A 16,456-nucleotide genomic window follows, 5' to 3' on the forward strand; every position below is an offset into this window, starting at 1 on the left:
ACCGCCACCATGGGGCACTCTGTTTACAATGTTGACATCAGCAAACCTCTGTCCCACACAAAGTCTGCCATCTGCCCGGTACAGTTGAAACCAGGTTTATACCACGAAGGGCACATTTCTCCAGCGTGCCAGTGACCATTGAATTTGTCCACCGAAGTCGGTTACGACGCTGAACTGCAGTCAGGTCAAGACCCTGGTGAGGACGACGAGCATGCAGATGAACTTCCCTGAGACGGTTTCTGACAGTTTGCGCAGAACTTTTTTGGTTGTGCAAACCTAGAGTTTCATCAGCTGTCCGGGTGGCTGGTCTCAGATGATCCCGCAGGTGAAGAAGTCAGATGTGGAGGTCCTGGGCTGGATTAGTGTGGCATTTTATTGTCCTCACCATTTGAAATAAATAATATTTTTGTGTGTATGGAACATTTTTGGGATCTTTTATTTCAGTTTATGAAACATGGGACCAACACTTTAAATGTTGCGCTTATATTTCTGTTCAGTATATATACAAATATATTCTATCTTCACCAGCTGAGCTCTGAGCCCTAATGTAGTATGCCACACTGTGTCATAGATCACTAATTGGCTGGATAGTGACTGTTTTGGATGCCACATCCAAAGCCAATCCCACCCGTGGTACATAGTTTCCTGTCTTCCTGCCCGTGCTCCTCTCTTGCTGTTACGATGCTATTGCCTTTCAGATTTCCCAGTCAGACCACGCAGGTGATTCTGCTAATTGAAGTCCTGTGTAGCGCAGTTGGTAGAGCATGGCGCCAGAGTTGTGGGTCCGATTCCCGCAGGGGACCAGTACGAAAAAAAGATTAAAATCTATGCAGTCACTCTGAATAATCGCGTTTGCTAAATGACGTAAATGTAATGGTTTACCCGCACATCCTTTGTCATGAACATTGGTAGATGCCCAGTGTTCTTAAAGACAGGCTGACATAATCAGTGTGGATGGTGGCAATGCTAAACGAGCAACAGTGTATATCCTTATATGGTCCGGTTAAACATCTGTTTCCTTGTCAACTCTACTCACCTCATTTTCCATCATTCCATCAACTTTCCTATCCTCCTTTCCATCATCTTTCCTGTCCTCATTTCCATCATTTTTCAAGCAGTGTCTAGTTTTATCACACCAGGCGGTTCTCGATTTGTCCATGGGTGGTATCAAGATTATTCATAACCCTCTCACTGTGCCTGTCTGTATAACAAACTGCCTATCCTTTCACCCGTGGCCCCAGCAGCATGTAAGTCAAAAACTTTCCTCCAATCAGGAACTAGAGGAAGTAACCGTCTAAGCGCAGGGTTATTATGCTGTTGGATAAAGAGCCTGCCAGTACATGTTTGATGGCACTGAACCATATGTGTGAAGCCTTTTCCTAATTTATTTAATACTACTGTTTTTCTAAGGATATAGAATTTTGGACTAGTGGACATTGTTTTAGCTCATCTATTTCAATTGATTGGTCAATGATAATCTAGTACCAGGTAAACACATCATGTTCATCATACGGACCCTACCTTTATGGACTGTAGTTACGTCAACATGCTACAACCAATCCAATCGCGCCATATGTCTGACGATATTCTTCTTAACTCACGGTCGCTGTCCTTTCAGCACTAACGTGCGTAAAGCCAGGGATACTTAGTGTAAACCCAGACTCTTCACGTGGTTTTATCATTTCCTAAGAATTTATTTTTCAAAATGTTCTTTCCTATGGAATGATAAAGTTTTGAAACAAAATATATCGTTTAATCCGAGATTGACTATGGTATTCCGAGTAGATTACCGCTTTCTCGGTGTGCATTACGCACCGGATTTGAAACGCTTAATCATCGGTTAGGGACCACCCCTGATTTCACTAAAGCTTAACGACCAAAATACTGCCGCAGGTATGTTCTTTCTTTTGAGATTGTTGTGTTTTTACGCACTGGGACTGGGCTATGGGAAGCTTGTACGTGGACAGGATGACACCCCGGGCACGGGAACCCGGCTCCTATGCCGAGTCATCCCCGTCGGCGCCGACACATGTTTGGTCCCCGTACGTCCCGAAACTAACGCAGCGGCACAGGAGGAAGAGTTGAGGAACACAGTCATGCAGCTCCGGGAAACGATTCTCCAACAGAAAGAGACTATAGTCAACCAACTTGGGACCATAAACGAGCTGACTGCAAAGCTCTCCCTTTGTGAGTCAGCCTCCGATGGAGGGAAGTATGATAGTGCTGGATCTTGGAGTAAAAGCAAAGATAATCAGAATACAATGGGAGATTTACCCAGAGATCCCAATGATACAATCGACAACCTCGGGAAGACCATGCAGAGTTTGAAGGACCGACTAGAGAACCTAGAGGTAAGGCGCAGGAGTGGATAGTAACCACATGACTCTGGTTCCTAAATAATGGAAAGGGAGTGCTGAAAATTATCGTTATCAGTGTGAATTAAATACATCTGAAATAGGCCTAATGTTTGTTTTACATTGTTGGCCCTTGCTTGATTGTCTGCTTATCAAGTCATGGAATCTAAAGTGAACACCAGTTCCTGTGGTCAACGTTGAATAGCCATTAACTTTGCTCCTATTTTGACCTGTAGCCTATATCCATCTATTTTTGCCACCATCTGGAGGCGTGCCCTAAATGGATTAGCCTTCTATCTCATTTACCTTCCAGTGATTAAGTTCCCTTATGTCACCTTAATCAACAAACGTTGTATTTCCTCTTAATGGCACAGTAACAACTACAGTGAACAAAATATGTAAACGCAACATATAAAGTGTTGGTCCCATGTTTGATGAGCTAACATAAATGATGAAAAACAGAAAGGAAAACGCCACACACTGCTGCTCATGCTCCCTGGTGATATTTATTTATAACAATGTTTCGACCCTTAGGTCTTCATCAGGCATCCATATCACAGGTTGGGGTGGAAGGTCCTATATATAGGGGCAGTACTCAGTGGCATCACTTCCTGAAACAGGAAGTAAAAAATATATAACATAGGTTCACAATATTAACATTCAATGTATCAAAATATATGATCATACACAAGGAATGTGTCAATGGTGTGCGTTCTGGGAGCGGAGTCAGGTGCAGGAGAGCAGAGAGTTGTGAACAGGCGCACTCTTTATTGAGACAGGAGTAACCAACAGAAGGACGCCACAGCGTCGAAACCTCCAGCCAATTGGCAAAAGTGCAAAACGCGCAAACAGTTACAATAATTATGTTCAAACAAATAAACATACTTCGTGATAAAACACGGAACAAACGAACACCAGTCTAGCGCGTCAAAATTGACACATAACATAAAACAATTTCACACAAAGACATGAGGGGGAACAGAGGAATAAATACATGTAGTGTGATTGGGGAATGAAAAGCAGGTGTGCAGGGAATAAGACAAAACAAATGGATAAATGGAGCGGCGATGGCTAGAAAGCCGGTGACGTCGACCGCTGCCCGAACAAGGAGAGGAGCCGACTTCGTTGACGCACAGCTCCAGCGGCGCGCCGACACCGGCCTCGGGGACGACCCAGAGGGCGAGGCGCAGGGAGACCCGGCCGGTGACGGTGGAACTCCCGCAGCAGTTACATTTACATTTTAGTCATTTAGCAGACGCTCTTATCCAGAGCGACTTACAGTAGTGAATACATACATTTTCATACATTTCATTAAAAACAATTCCCGTACTGGTCCCCCGTGGGAATCAAACCCACAACCCTGGCGTTGCAAACACCATGCTCTACCAACTGAGCCACACAGGACTACGTTCAGGGTCCAACACATCCGCCACCGGAACCCAGCACCTCTCCTCCGGACCGTACCCCTCCCACTCCACGAGATACTGAAGGCCCCCCCGCCCGATGCCTCGAATCCAGGATGGACCGGACGGAGTACGCCGCGGATGGAGTATGTCCAGAGGGGGTGGAGGAACCTCCCGCACCTCAGACTCCTGGAGCGGACCAACCACCATCGGCCTGAGGAGAGACACATGGAACGAGGGGTTAATATGGTAATTGGAGGGAAGCTGTAACCTGTAACATACCTCATTCATTCTCCTCAGGACTTTAAAGGGCCCCACTAACCGCGGACCCAGCTTCCGGCAGGGCAGGCGGAGGGGCAGGTTTCGGGTCGAGAGCCAGACCCGGTCCCCCGGTGCAAACACTGGGGCTTCACTGCGGTGACGGTCCACGTTGGTCTTTTGGCGCAGCGCGGCCTGCTGGAGGTGACCATGGACGGCTTCCCATGTCTCCTCCGCGCGCCTGAACCAATCGTCCACCGCAGGAGCCTCGGTCTGACTCTGATGCCACGGTGCCAGAACTGGCTGGTACCCCAATACACACTGAAAGGGGAAGAGGTTAGTGGAGGAGTGGCGGAGCGAGTTCTGCGCCAGGGCACAAACGCCGCCCACTCCCCCGGCCGGTCCTGGCAGTAGGACCGCAGAAACATGCTCACATCCTGGTTCACTCTTTCCACCTGCCCATTACTCTCGGGGTGGAAACCTGAGGTGAGGCTGATCGAGACCCCCAGACGTTCCATGAATGCCCTCCAGACTCTCGAAGTGAACTGGGGACCTCAATCAGACACTATATCCTCAGGCACCCCGTAGTGCCGGAAGACGTGTGTAAACAGGGCCTCCGCAGTTTGTAGGGCCGTAGGGAGACCGGGCAGAGGGAGGAGACGACAGGACTTAGAGAAACGTTCCACAACGACCAGGATCGTGGTGTTTCCCTGTGAGGGAGGAAGATCCATCAGAAAATCCACGACAGGTGTGACCAAGGCCGTTGTGGAACAGGTAAGGGATGTAGCTTACCTCTGGGCAGGTGTCTAGGAGCCTTACACTGGGCGCACACCGAGCAGGAGGAAACATAATCCCTCACATCCTTAGCCAAGGTGGGCCACCAGTACTTCCCAGTCAGACAGCGCACCGTCCGACCGATCCCCGGATGACCAGAGGAGGGTGATGTGTGGGCCCAATAGATCAACTGGTCACGAACAGCAGACAGAACGTACTGACGCCCGATGGGACACTGGGGTGGAGCGGGCTCTGTACTCAACACCTGCTCAATGTCCGCGTCCAGCTCCCATACGACCGGCGCTACCAGGCAGGAGGCCGGGAGAATGGGAGTCTGATCCATGGGCAGCTCCTCTGTGTCATACAGCTGGGACAGTGCGTCTGCCTTCATATTCTGGGAACCTGGTCTGTAGGACAGGGTAAATACAAAACGGGTAAAGAACATGGCCTACCTTGCCTGACGAGGATTCAGTCTCCTCGCTGCCCGGATGTACTCCAGGTTGCGGTAGGGTGTTTAGCCCCCTCAAGCCAATGTCTCCACACCTTCAAAGCCTTAACCACAGCCAACAGCTCCCGGTCCCCCACATCATAGTTCCGCTCTGCCGGGCTGAGCTTCTTTGAGACGAAAGCACAGGGGCGGAGCTTCGGTCGCGTGCCCGACTGCTGCGAGAGCACAGCTCCTATCCCAGCCTCGGATGCGTCCACCTCTACTATGAGCGCCAAAGAGGGATCCGGATGGGCCAGCACGGGAGCCAAGGTAAACAGAGCTCTTAGGTGCCCAAAAGCCGTGTCCGCCTCAACCGACCACTGCAGACGTACAGGATCCCCCTTTAGCAGTGAGGTAATGGGAGCTGCCACCTGACCAAAACCCCGGATAAATCTCCGGTAGTAATTGGCAAACCCTAAGAATTGCTGCACCTCCTTTACCGTGGTGGGAGTCGGCCAATTACGCACGGCTGAAATGCGGTCACTCTCCATCTCCACCCCTGATGTGGAAATGCGATACCCTAGGAAGGAGATGGCCTGCTGGAAGAACAGGCATTTCTCAGCCTTGACGTACAGGTCATGCTCCAACAGTCGTCCAAGTACCCTGTGCACCAAGGACACATGCTCGGCGCGTGTAGCGGAGTATATCAGAATGTCATCGATATACACCACTACACCCTGCCCGTGCAGGTCCCTGAAAATCTCGTCTACAAAGGATTGGAAGACTGATGGAGCATTCATCAACCTGTATAGCATGATGAGGTACTCATAATGCCCTGAGGTGGTACTAAACGCCGTTTTCCACTCGTCTCCCTCCCGGATACGCACCAGGTTGTACGCACTCCTGAGATCCAGTTTAGTGAAGAAGCTCGCCCCGTGCATTGACTCAATCGCCGTGGCGATCAGAGGTAGCGGGTAACTGTACCTCACCGTGATTTGATTGAGACCTCAATAGTCAATGCACGAGCGCAGACCTCCATCCTTCTTCTTCACAAGAAAGAAACTCGAGGAGGCGGGTGAAGTGGGAATGCGGGGAAAACTCAGGAAAACAAACAGCTACAAATAGGTGGACAACAGAGGACTCTGGATGAGAGTGGTGCATACTCACCTGGGGTGACGCCAGAGTGCCCTGCCTGCTGCCTCGACTCCCAGAGGGACCATCCCGGCACCGACCGGCAGTGTGCCCTCTGCGGCCACAGATGGTGCACGTGAAGGCCCCTCCACTCCATGGGCACCGGAGCGGGAGTGCTGGAAGATGGAAGCAACAAAGCCCCCTCTGGACGTCTGCGGGTGCTTCCCGAGGGAGCTGGGTGAACGGTGGCCAGGTATAGGTCCAGTTGTAAGAGGAACCCCTGGCACTGTGCTGCCGTCCCATCATACTCCCTGGGAAAGGAGAGACACATCCCATTGGAACTGGATCCGGATGGGACGGGTAGAGGTAACCCCAGTTGCGCTGGTCGAGGCGCTGGAGAGACTTCCTGTCTCTTCCAGCAGTCCATCGTCTGGACAACGCGATCCATCATGGCACCGAGATGATGCAGCATTGCCGATTGTTCCTGGACGCGCTCCTTGACTCCTCTGACCGGTGTACCTGCTCCTGCTGACTCCATGGTAGGTGTGAAATTCTGTCAATGCTGTGCGTACTGGGAGCGGAGTCAGGTGCAGGAGAGCAGAGAGTTGTGAACAGGCACACACTTTATTGAGACAGGAGAAACCAACAGACGGACGCCATTGCGTCGAAACCTCCAGCCAATTGGCAAAAGTGCAAAACGCGCAAACAGTCACAATAATTATGTTCAAACAAATAAACATACTTTGTGATAAAACACGGAACAAACGAACACCAGTCTAGCGCGTCAAAATTGACACATAACATAAAACAATTTCACACAAAGACATGAGGGGGAACAGAGGAATAAATACATGTAGGGTGATTGGGGAATGAAAAGCAGGTGTGCAGGGAATAAGACTAAACAAATGGATAAATGAAAAATGGAGCGGCGATGGCTAGAAAGCCGGTGACGTTGACCGCCGAACGCCGCCCGAATAAAGAGAGGAGCCGACTTCGGCGGAAATTGTGACAGAATGTGATCAATATTTACAGTAATACTGTAAAAATGTATCACATTCCTTGTGTATGATCATATATTTCGATACATTGTATGTTAATACTGTGAACCTACGTTATATATTTTTTACCTCAAGTTTCAGGAAGTGATGTCACTGAGTACTACCCATATATATAGGACCTTCCACCCCACCTGGGATATGGATGTCTGATGAAGGGTCAAAACATTGTTATAAATATCACCAGGGAGCATGAGCAGCAGTCTGTGGAGTTTTCCTTTCTATTTTCCATGAGTTTGCCTACAACTCCAGCACCTGCGGAAGTACCGGGATGTGCGTATGTTCTTCAGCTTTTGTAACTGAAAAAAAGATCCCCGAAATTTTCCATACATACAAAAAGCTTCTTTCTCTCAATTTTATTTGCACAAATTTGTTTACATCCTGGTTAGTGAGCATTTATCCTTTGCCATGAAAATCCATCCACGTGACAGGTGTGGCATGTCAAGAAGCTGAATAAACAGCATGATCATTACACAGGTGCACATTGTGCTGGGGACAATAAAAAGCCACTCTAAATTGAAAAGTGTTTAAATGTCTCAAGTTTTGAGGAGCGTGTAATTGGCATGCTGACTGCAGGAATGTCCACCAAAGATGTTGCCAGAGAGTTTAATGTTAATTTCTCTACCATAAGCCGACTCCAACGTTGTTTCAGAGAATTTGTTAGTACGTCCAACCGGCCTCACAACCGCAGACCACGTGTAACCATGCCAGCCCAGGACTTTCACATTCAGCTTTTTCACCTGAGGGATCGTCTGAGACCAGCTACCCAGGCAGCTGATGAAACTTTGGGTTTTAACAACTGTAGAATTTCTGCACAAACTGTCAAACTGTCATAGGAAGCTCATCTGCGTGCTCGTCGTCCTCACCAGAGTCTTGACCTGAAGGCTGTTCAGCATCGTAACTGACTTCAGTGGGCAAATGGTCACCTTCAATGGCCACTGGCACGCTGGAGAAGTGTGCTCTTCACGGATGAATCCCGGTTTCAACTGTACCGGGAAGATGGCAGACAGTGTTGTGTGAGTGAACGGTTTCCTGATGTCAACGTTGTGAAAAGAGTGCCCCATGGTGGCGGTGGGGTTATGGTATGGGCAGGCATAAGCTATGGACAGCGAACACAATTGCATTTTATCGATGTCAGTTTGAATGCACAGAAACACCCTGGCGAGATCCTGAGGCCCATTGTCATGCCATGCATCCGCCGCCATCACCTCATGTTTCAGCATAATAATGCACAGCCCCATGTTGCAAGGATCTGTACACAATTCCAGGAAGCTGAAAATGTCCCAGTTCTTCCATGGCCTGCATACTCACCAAACATGTCACCCATTGAGCCTGTTTGCAATGCTCTGGATAGATGTGTGTGACAGCGTGTTCCAGTTCCCTCCAATATCAAGCAACTTCGCACAGCCATTGAAGAGGAGTGGGACAACATTCCACAGGCCACAATCAACAGCCTGATCAACTCTAAGTGAAGTAGATGTGTTGCGCTGCATGAAGCAAATTATGGTCACACCAGACACTGACTGGTTTTCTGATCCACGTCCCTACCTTTTTCTTTAAGGATAATCCCCTTAAGGATCCTCTTAAGGATGACCCCTTTTTTTCAATTTTCGCCTAAAATGACATAACCAAATCTAACTGCCTGTAGCTCAAGCCCTGAAGCAAGGATATGCATATTCTTGGTACCATTTGAAAGGAAACACTTTGAAGTTTGTGGAAATGTGAAAGGAATGTAGGAGAATATAACACATTAGATCTGGTAAGGATAATAGAAAGAAAAAACCAACCGTTTTTTAAATATTTTTTTGTACCATCATGTTTGAAATGCAAGAGAAAGGCCATAATGTATTATTCCAGCCCAGGTGCATTTTTTTATTTTGGCCACTAGATGGCAGCAGTGTATGTGCAAAGTTTTAGACTGATCTAATGAATCATTGCATTTCTGTTCAAAATCTTGTATCAAGACTGTCCAAATGTGCCTAATTTGTTTATTAATAACTTTTCATGTTCAAAACTGTGCACTCTCCTCAAACAATAGCATGGTATTTTTTCACTGTAATAGCTACTGTAAATTGGACAGTGCAGTTAGATTAACAAGAATGTACGTTTTCTGCCAATATCCGATTTGTCTATATCCTGGGAAATATTCTTGTTACTTACAACCTCATGTTAATCGCATTAGCCTACGTTAGCTCAACCGTCTCGCAGGGGAACCACCAATCCCGAATAAGTTTTTAAGGTATCTGTGACCAACAGATGCATATATGTATTCCCATTCATGTGAAATCCATAGATCAGGGCCTAATTTATTTATTTCAATTGACTGATTTCCTTATATGAACTTAACTCATAAAATCTTTGAAATTGTTATGTATTTCGTTTATATTTTGTCAAATGACCAAGAATGCAATGTGTTTCTTGGGATATTTAGCTCTCTTAGAGAGCTATGTTTCATTTCACATATAACGATGTTTAAGCTCATTCTGCATTAACAGACTTAGGAAACTGGTGTGAGACAATTGGAGAGATCCAATGTTCTCCATTAGTTACAACAAGGGCCCAGAGTTTTCCCTTGTCAGGTCATGTGGCCCTTCTGAAGACATACTGGTCTACACACAGTGCACCTGATTTCCACTCAGCCAATGATCTTTCAAAATTACACTCTTTGCGTAAACCTCTACTGATTGTCTTTGACCATCTTGCGTTGCCTCTACTTATTTAATTGTTTTGTGACATCTTCATCTCCCCCACAGCAACAGCAGCAGAGAGCCAACACGTCGGGAACGTCATTCCCCAGCGAACTGAGAGACCTGCTGCAGAGCAGGCTGGGAGATCTGGAGAAACAGCTGCTCAGTAAGGTCAACAACCTGGAGGAAGAGAAGTCTCTGCTCTACAACGAGACCGCAGCCCACAGGCAGAAGACGGAGAGCACCCTCAACTCCCTGCTGACCAGGATTAACGAGCTGGAGAAAGGTAAATAACTGGAAAAAGGAAGATATGACAGAGACACAAAAGGGCACACACAGACGTGCATACCCACTCACACATGCCTGGCAGCATACCACCCTGCATCCCACTAGTGGTTTGCCTCTGAAGCTAAGCAGGGTTGGTCCTGGTTGGTCCCTGGATGGGAGACCAGATCCTGATGGAAATGGTATTGGATGGCAAGTAGGGGACAATGCCCTGAGTAGGGTGCCATCTTTCGGATGGGATGTTAAATGGGTATCCTGACTCTCTTTGGTCATTAAACTTCTTTGGGATCAGTGTCCCTTCCACGGGACGGTTGAGCTAACCTTAGGCTAATGTGATTAGCATGAGGTTGTAAGTAACAAGAACATTTCCCAGGATATAGACATCTGATATTGGCAGAAAGCTTAAATTCTTGTTAATATAACTGCACTGTCCAATTTACAGTAGCTATTACAGTAAAAGAATACCATGGTATTGTTTGAGGAGAGAGCACCATTTTGAACATGACAAGTTATTAATAAACAAATTAGGCACATTTGGGCAGTCTTGATACAAAAATTTGAACGGTAATGCAATGGTTCATTGGATCAGTCTAAAACGTATTACATACACTGCTGCCATCTAGTGGCCAAAATATAAATTGCACCTGGGCTGGAATAATACATTAATACATTAATAATACATGGCACTTTTTGTAAGAGTAGGGGTCTTAACCCCGGTGTCCTGGCTAAATTCCCAATCTGACCTTCATGGGCACTGAATCATCCCCTATGTTCCAATTGGCTCATTCATCCCTCCTCTCCCATGTAACTATTCCCCAGGTTGTTGCTGTAAAAGAGAATGTGTTTTCAGTCAACTTACCGGGTAAAACTAAAACGCACAAACGTCTGTGTACACAATCAGATGACAGGAGTACACGCACATGCAGCAGAAACAGGAAGACTCACATATTGTAAGCACAACGAGTCATTCAATCTACTATCAATTTACCTGCTTACTAACTGTCACTCACTTACTACACTACATAGTAGTAGAAGACTGAGGCTTTAGATAAAATCTGACAAACATTGGCTTATCATTTTGTTCTCTTATACCAGCATTTCCCATACTTAGTCTTCGGGAATCCAAGGAGTGCAAGTTTTGGTTTCAACTAAACAGCTGAATTAAATGATCAAAGTTTGATGACTGGTTGATTGTTTGAATCAGCTATAGTGCTAGGGCAAAAAACTAAACGTACAGCCCTTGGGGTCCCGAGGACCGAGTTTGGGAAACCCTGTCTTATACTGTCTTACTATATGCATACTGCGTATACAGTATAGAGTTGACTTCATAGACAGCTCTCCCATTGCTTTCTCTGTAGGTGGCGGTGGTTTCAAGTCCCCTGAGCAGTTTAAGTTGGTCCTCCCCCTGCGTACTAACTACTTGTACGGCCGCATGACCAAGAGCCTTCCTGAGATGTACGCCTTCACGCTCTGCATGTGGCTCCGGTCCAGCGCCGGCCCTGGCATAGGCACCCCCTTCTCCTATGGGGTGCCAGGACAGGCCAATGAGATTGTGCTCATCGAGTGGGGCAACAACCCCATAGAACTGCTCATCAATGACAAGGTAAGGGCACTCTAAATGACTCAATAACTCTCTGTGTTTCTCAGTAGTGCTGATATTTGAGGGGGAGCTTACCTTGCTTGACAGGAGTCTTAGTTCTTACTTTTAAATTAGATCTGGCTTTAATGAGGTTGCAGATTTTTTGTTTTTGCATGCACGGTCTAAAACAGTGTCTGGTGTTTTATACCAACTTTACCAAACCCTAACCTTCCTCCCTCTAATATGCACTTCTTCTTTCTGTTTGTAAGCATCGTTACCTTCCTTACACTCCTCTGCTATGTTGTTACCTGTCCAGGTGGCTCAGCTGCCTCTGTCGGTGCGTGACGGTAGGTGGCACCACATCTGTATCACCTGGACCACCAGGGATGGTCTGTGGGAAGCCTACCAGGATGGTCAGAGGCTGGGGGCCGGGGACAACCTGGCCCCCTGGCACCCCATCAAGCCTGGAGGAGCCATCATACTGGGGCAGGAACAGGTGAATCTGCTGGCTAGTGCCTCCTATCTGTAGTATACACAATTGCATATATTATTTGTATGTGAAATATTTTAACCTATTTTACTCTTGGTTTACTAAACTGCATCATCAGGTTTTCACAGATTTTAATTATACAGTAGCTTAGCATGACCACGAGTCCTGTGCTATAGGTTCTAGTGCAGTGGGTACCAACCGGTCGATCTCCAAGGCATTCGTAGTCGATCACCAAACATTTCTGTAAAAGACAATGATAAAGCCTTTCGTTCCTTTTTTATTTTTTAATGTTGAGCTGTTGGTGGTAGGTGCACTTGATTCAGCAGCCCTATCGCTGGGAAGTCAGTGTTCCCAATTTGAACCATTTCATTAGTCTGAAGGTAGAAGACTCCAGTCACCCAAGTCATAGACTGTTCTCTCTGATATCGCACGGCAAGCGGTACCAGAGTGCCAAGTCTAGGACCAAAAGGCTCCTTAACACCTTCTACCCCCAAGCCATAAGACTGCTGAACAATTAATCAAATGGCCACCCGGACTATTTACATTGACCCCTATGAGATTTCAAAACTTTTAAAACCATGACCAGAGAGAGACTCAATGAATACAGCAAAGAGCTGGTGTTTTTATACGTTCTTGTGTAAGTTGTTATTCAGCACTGTCAACACTTTTTCAACACCTCACCGCTGCTCCCTCCCTCCCTCCCTCCCCTCAGACTGACCATCAGATGCAGGCCATCAGTCCAATAAAATACAAAAAGCTAATGATTATGCACACTCAGCTGTGCCTCACAAGTAATACAACAAATTATATATTACCTGTGTTACCTAACATGTTGAAATATAATTTCAAAATGGTCTGAGAAGAACAACATTGGCAGGGCAATTGAAGCATAGCCAATATGCAGTGATAATAATTGGGCCTATAGCCTACTGCACAAACTTCATTGCTACAGAACTGTTTTGAATATGTTAATGTCGCATAGGCTTATGTTTTTAAGTCCTGTTTAAAAAAAAAATCTGTGGTAGATATCGGCTTGCTTTTGGACTCAGAAAGTTATCTTGACTCATAAAAGGTTGGTGACCACAGCTGAATAGCAACCCTTGAGCGGATGGCACCTATTGGGAAAGCGTGCTGTAGAGTGCAGTCCAAATATGAACAGTCCAATCGCTAATAAAATCCTAACTATCAGTGACTTGAGAAAGCAAAACATTGTCTAGAGAGAGTACAGCATCCTTGAGTGTGACAGGTTGAGCCTGGTGGTACACAGCGAATAGGAGGATGATGTTATTGTTGTTGTTTTTAACGAGGCCTGTCATTTATGGCCTCAACAGGACATAGTGGGCGGGCGCTTTGACGCCACGCAGGCCTTTGTGGGTGAGCTGAGCCAGGTTAACATCTGGGACAATGTCCTGAAGCCATCCGACATCCTCACCATGGCCAACTGTTCCTCCTACACCCCCGGGAACGTGGTGTCCTGGCTGGACAGTGATGTGGAGGTGTTTGGCGGGGGAGCAGCCAAACTGTCTCTAGAGCTATGCCAGGACCGGCTGTCTGAGACTGAGTCTTAGGATGGGCGTCTCAGTCTGTCTATGACTTGTTTAGATTCATGTTCTTGATCTTGACGCATACTGTACATGTTACGTGTAATGCTTGTCATGTTTTGTTTAGCTGTTTGTGTAAGAAAAGGCTTTGATTGATCTAATTCCAGATAATTCTACTACACCGAGACAGTTATACTCACACACGTGCTGACACTCACATACAGACTTACACACCGGCAGACACAGACTTAATTACACTGGATTTGACATGTGAGGCTGGCTAAGGCTTGCGTGTGGCGTGTGGCGTGGGTGGTGTAAGGCACAGATTAGCCGTCCCAGGACTCACATACAGTACAGTAGCCTAAGTCTCCTGGTCTCCTGATAGAGGTCATTAAAGCCTCTCCGCGTCGACCGGAGACAGCCTAAGCAGATCTAGGCAAATATCAAATCAAACACGGAAGCCAGGTTTCCATGGTACAACCTATAGCAGAGATGATCAGTGACTAGCTATGATCTTTGAGTTAGTATTGGTAAACATGTCATAGTTATGTGTGGAAATTGGTGTTCTTGTACTTGTGGCATGTCTGTTGTAGTATAATGTTAATAAGGTTTTATTTTCCATGATTACCCATACTGTTTTCAAAACCCCAAGTCCACCTCAATGCCTGCAGCAGGAAATGCTGTTGTCTCACAAAACTGTTCCGTAATTATCATCTTGTTGTTTGGGACACGTTGGTTTGTTTAGGTCTACAATGTCTGTGCAGTGTATAGTTTAAGAACAAACAAAGACTCATTTATATGGGAGCATTGTTACTGTTAAATGTGTACATGTACATTTTTAAGCAGATAAGAACAATTTGTTATGTATGATATGAACAATACGTTAATGTGTACAAGTGTTTCTTTCCAGGAAAACAATGTTGGGTGTGTAATGTGCGTAAATATATTACACTGCTGACTTTTCATGTGGCCTTCTTTTAAGGATGTTGTGCCGGATGTGCTTTACAAACCTAACCTTTGCTTTGCCAATGAAAATGAACAAGAACGTGAAAAATTAAGAAAAAATAAAACACTATTGAAAAGCAGTCTACTGTTTATATAGCAGTTACATTTCATAGACCAGTAGCCTTAACCAACAAGTGACCAAAGCCTTGGTGGCATTAGTAATGCTTAATTAAGACATGACAGCAGCTCAAAGGTCAACGGTGACATCACAGTCATTTGGGTACACTCCTACACACCAACTCCTACCGACTCCTACAAACTAATGTGAAAACATCTGCCTGACTCTTCAGCAAAATAAATGGAATATGGTTGTGAATAGAAGTGGGACAGGGTCAGTGTCCACTCAGTCTTCACTGTATCCACATGTTCATGCAATGCAGTCCTGTATTACTATCAAATTCATTCACTTTTTATTCTATGCTACCAGAGACTATTTAGTTGAAGGCCAGTTTCTGTCTGGAATTCAAAGTCAGGGTAAGTAGCATTACTGAAGTACAAATCAAGTTACTCGATGGTATTGTAAGATACAATTCAAATACATATGTTTTGGTACAGTCGTGAGCAGCAAGTACAATTGTAAGTAACATGATACATATAAAGAAATAACAGCCACAGAGATCTATTGCCTAACAAATATATACATTTTGGGGAACATAAGCATGTAAATATAACAAGTTAAATTGCTACCAAAGAATTGATTTGTTTAGATGTTCTGCTCCATAAAAACATTTGATATTGTGTTGGTGAGTCACACCAAACCCCAAATTCGAATTCAGTTGCTGCAATAAAATGGTACATGTCAATCAAGTCCATGTCTTTCAGCTCAAGGTCATTAGTCATGTGACTGATGAATTAATCTCTGGTGCTCTGTAGCCCAGACAGAGAGGTGGCTGGCTGCTGTGCTGGTGGGGCCTTTAGGTAACAGCCATTAGGACCGTTCCCTACAGTGTTACTGGCAGCTCTCATCTATCATCATAGGTGGATCCAATCCTCTAAAATACCCTGGATGGTACTTTGTTTTAGGGGTCAGACTTCTGGCTGGGTCTTGGGATCATTAAGGCAAATAGTAAAATTGTAAAATGCACACAAACAGAGGAAATGTAAACTGCAGCGGTATCAAGTTATAATGAATGAATCAATAGTTCAATGTTACATTATTCATCCTGAACTATCCATTTATAACAAATTATCAATATTTTACTTGAATCAGACAAGCAAAGCCCAAATCAAAAGCGTGTAAATGAAGACTAATTGCGGTGCAAATAGGTGTCAGCTCTGGTACCGTGCTGCAACAGAAGGGTTTGGACCTCTCCTTTCTCTGCCCTGGACACATACAGATGAAATGGGAAGTTTACATACACCTTAGCCAAATATATTTAAACTCAGTTTCTCACAATTCCTGACATTTAATCCTAGTAAAAATTCCCTGTCTTAGATCAGTTAGGATCACCACTTTATTTTAAGAAT

The 16,456-nt window shown here is 45.8% G+C and overlaps 1 protein-coding gene across 1 annotated transcript; it reads left to right on the top strand.

Annotated features, from left to right (window-relative positions):
- The first annotated feature begins 1,626 nt into the window (after positions 1–1,626).
- LOC106589601 (neuronal pentraxin-2) lies at positions 1,627–15,069 on the top strand. The gene is made up of 5 exons (XM_014179779.2): positions 1,627–2,351; positions 10,156–10,375; positions 11,733–11,977; positions 12,270–12,449; positions 13,775–15,069. Exons 1-5 carry the CDS (start codon positions 1,896–1,898, stop codon positions 14,009–14,011), a joined length of 1,338 nt encoding a protein of 445 aa, XP_014035254.1. The 5' UTR covers positions 1,627–1,895; the 3' UTR covers positions 14,012–15,069.
- The last annotated feature ends 1,387 nt before the right edge of the window (positions 15,070–16,456 follow it).

The sequence above is a fragment of the Salmo salar genome, chromosome ssa28, assembly GCF_905237065.1.
Source record: "Salmo salar chromosome ssa28, Ssal_v3.1, whole genome shotgun sequence".
NCBI classification, from domain to species: domain Eukaryota; kingdom Metazoa; phylum Chordata; class Actinopteri; order Salmoniformes; family Salmonidae; genus Salmo; species Salmo salar.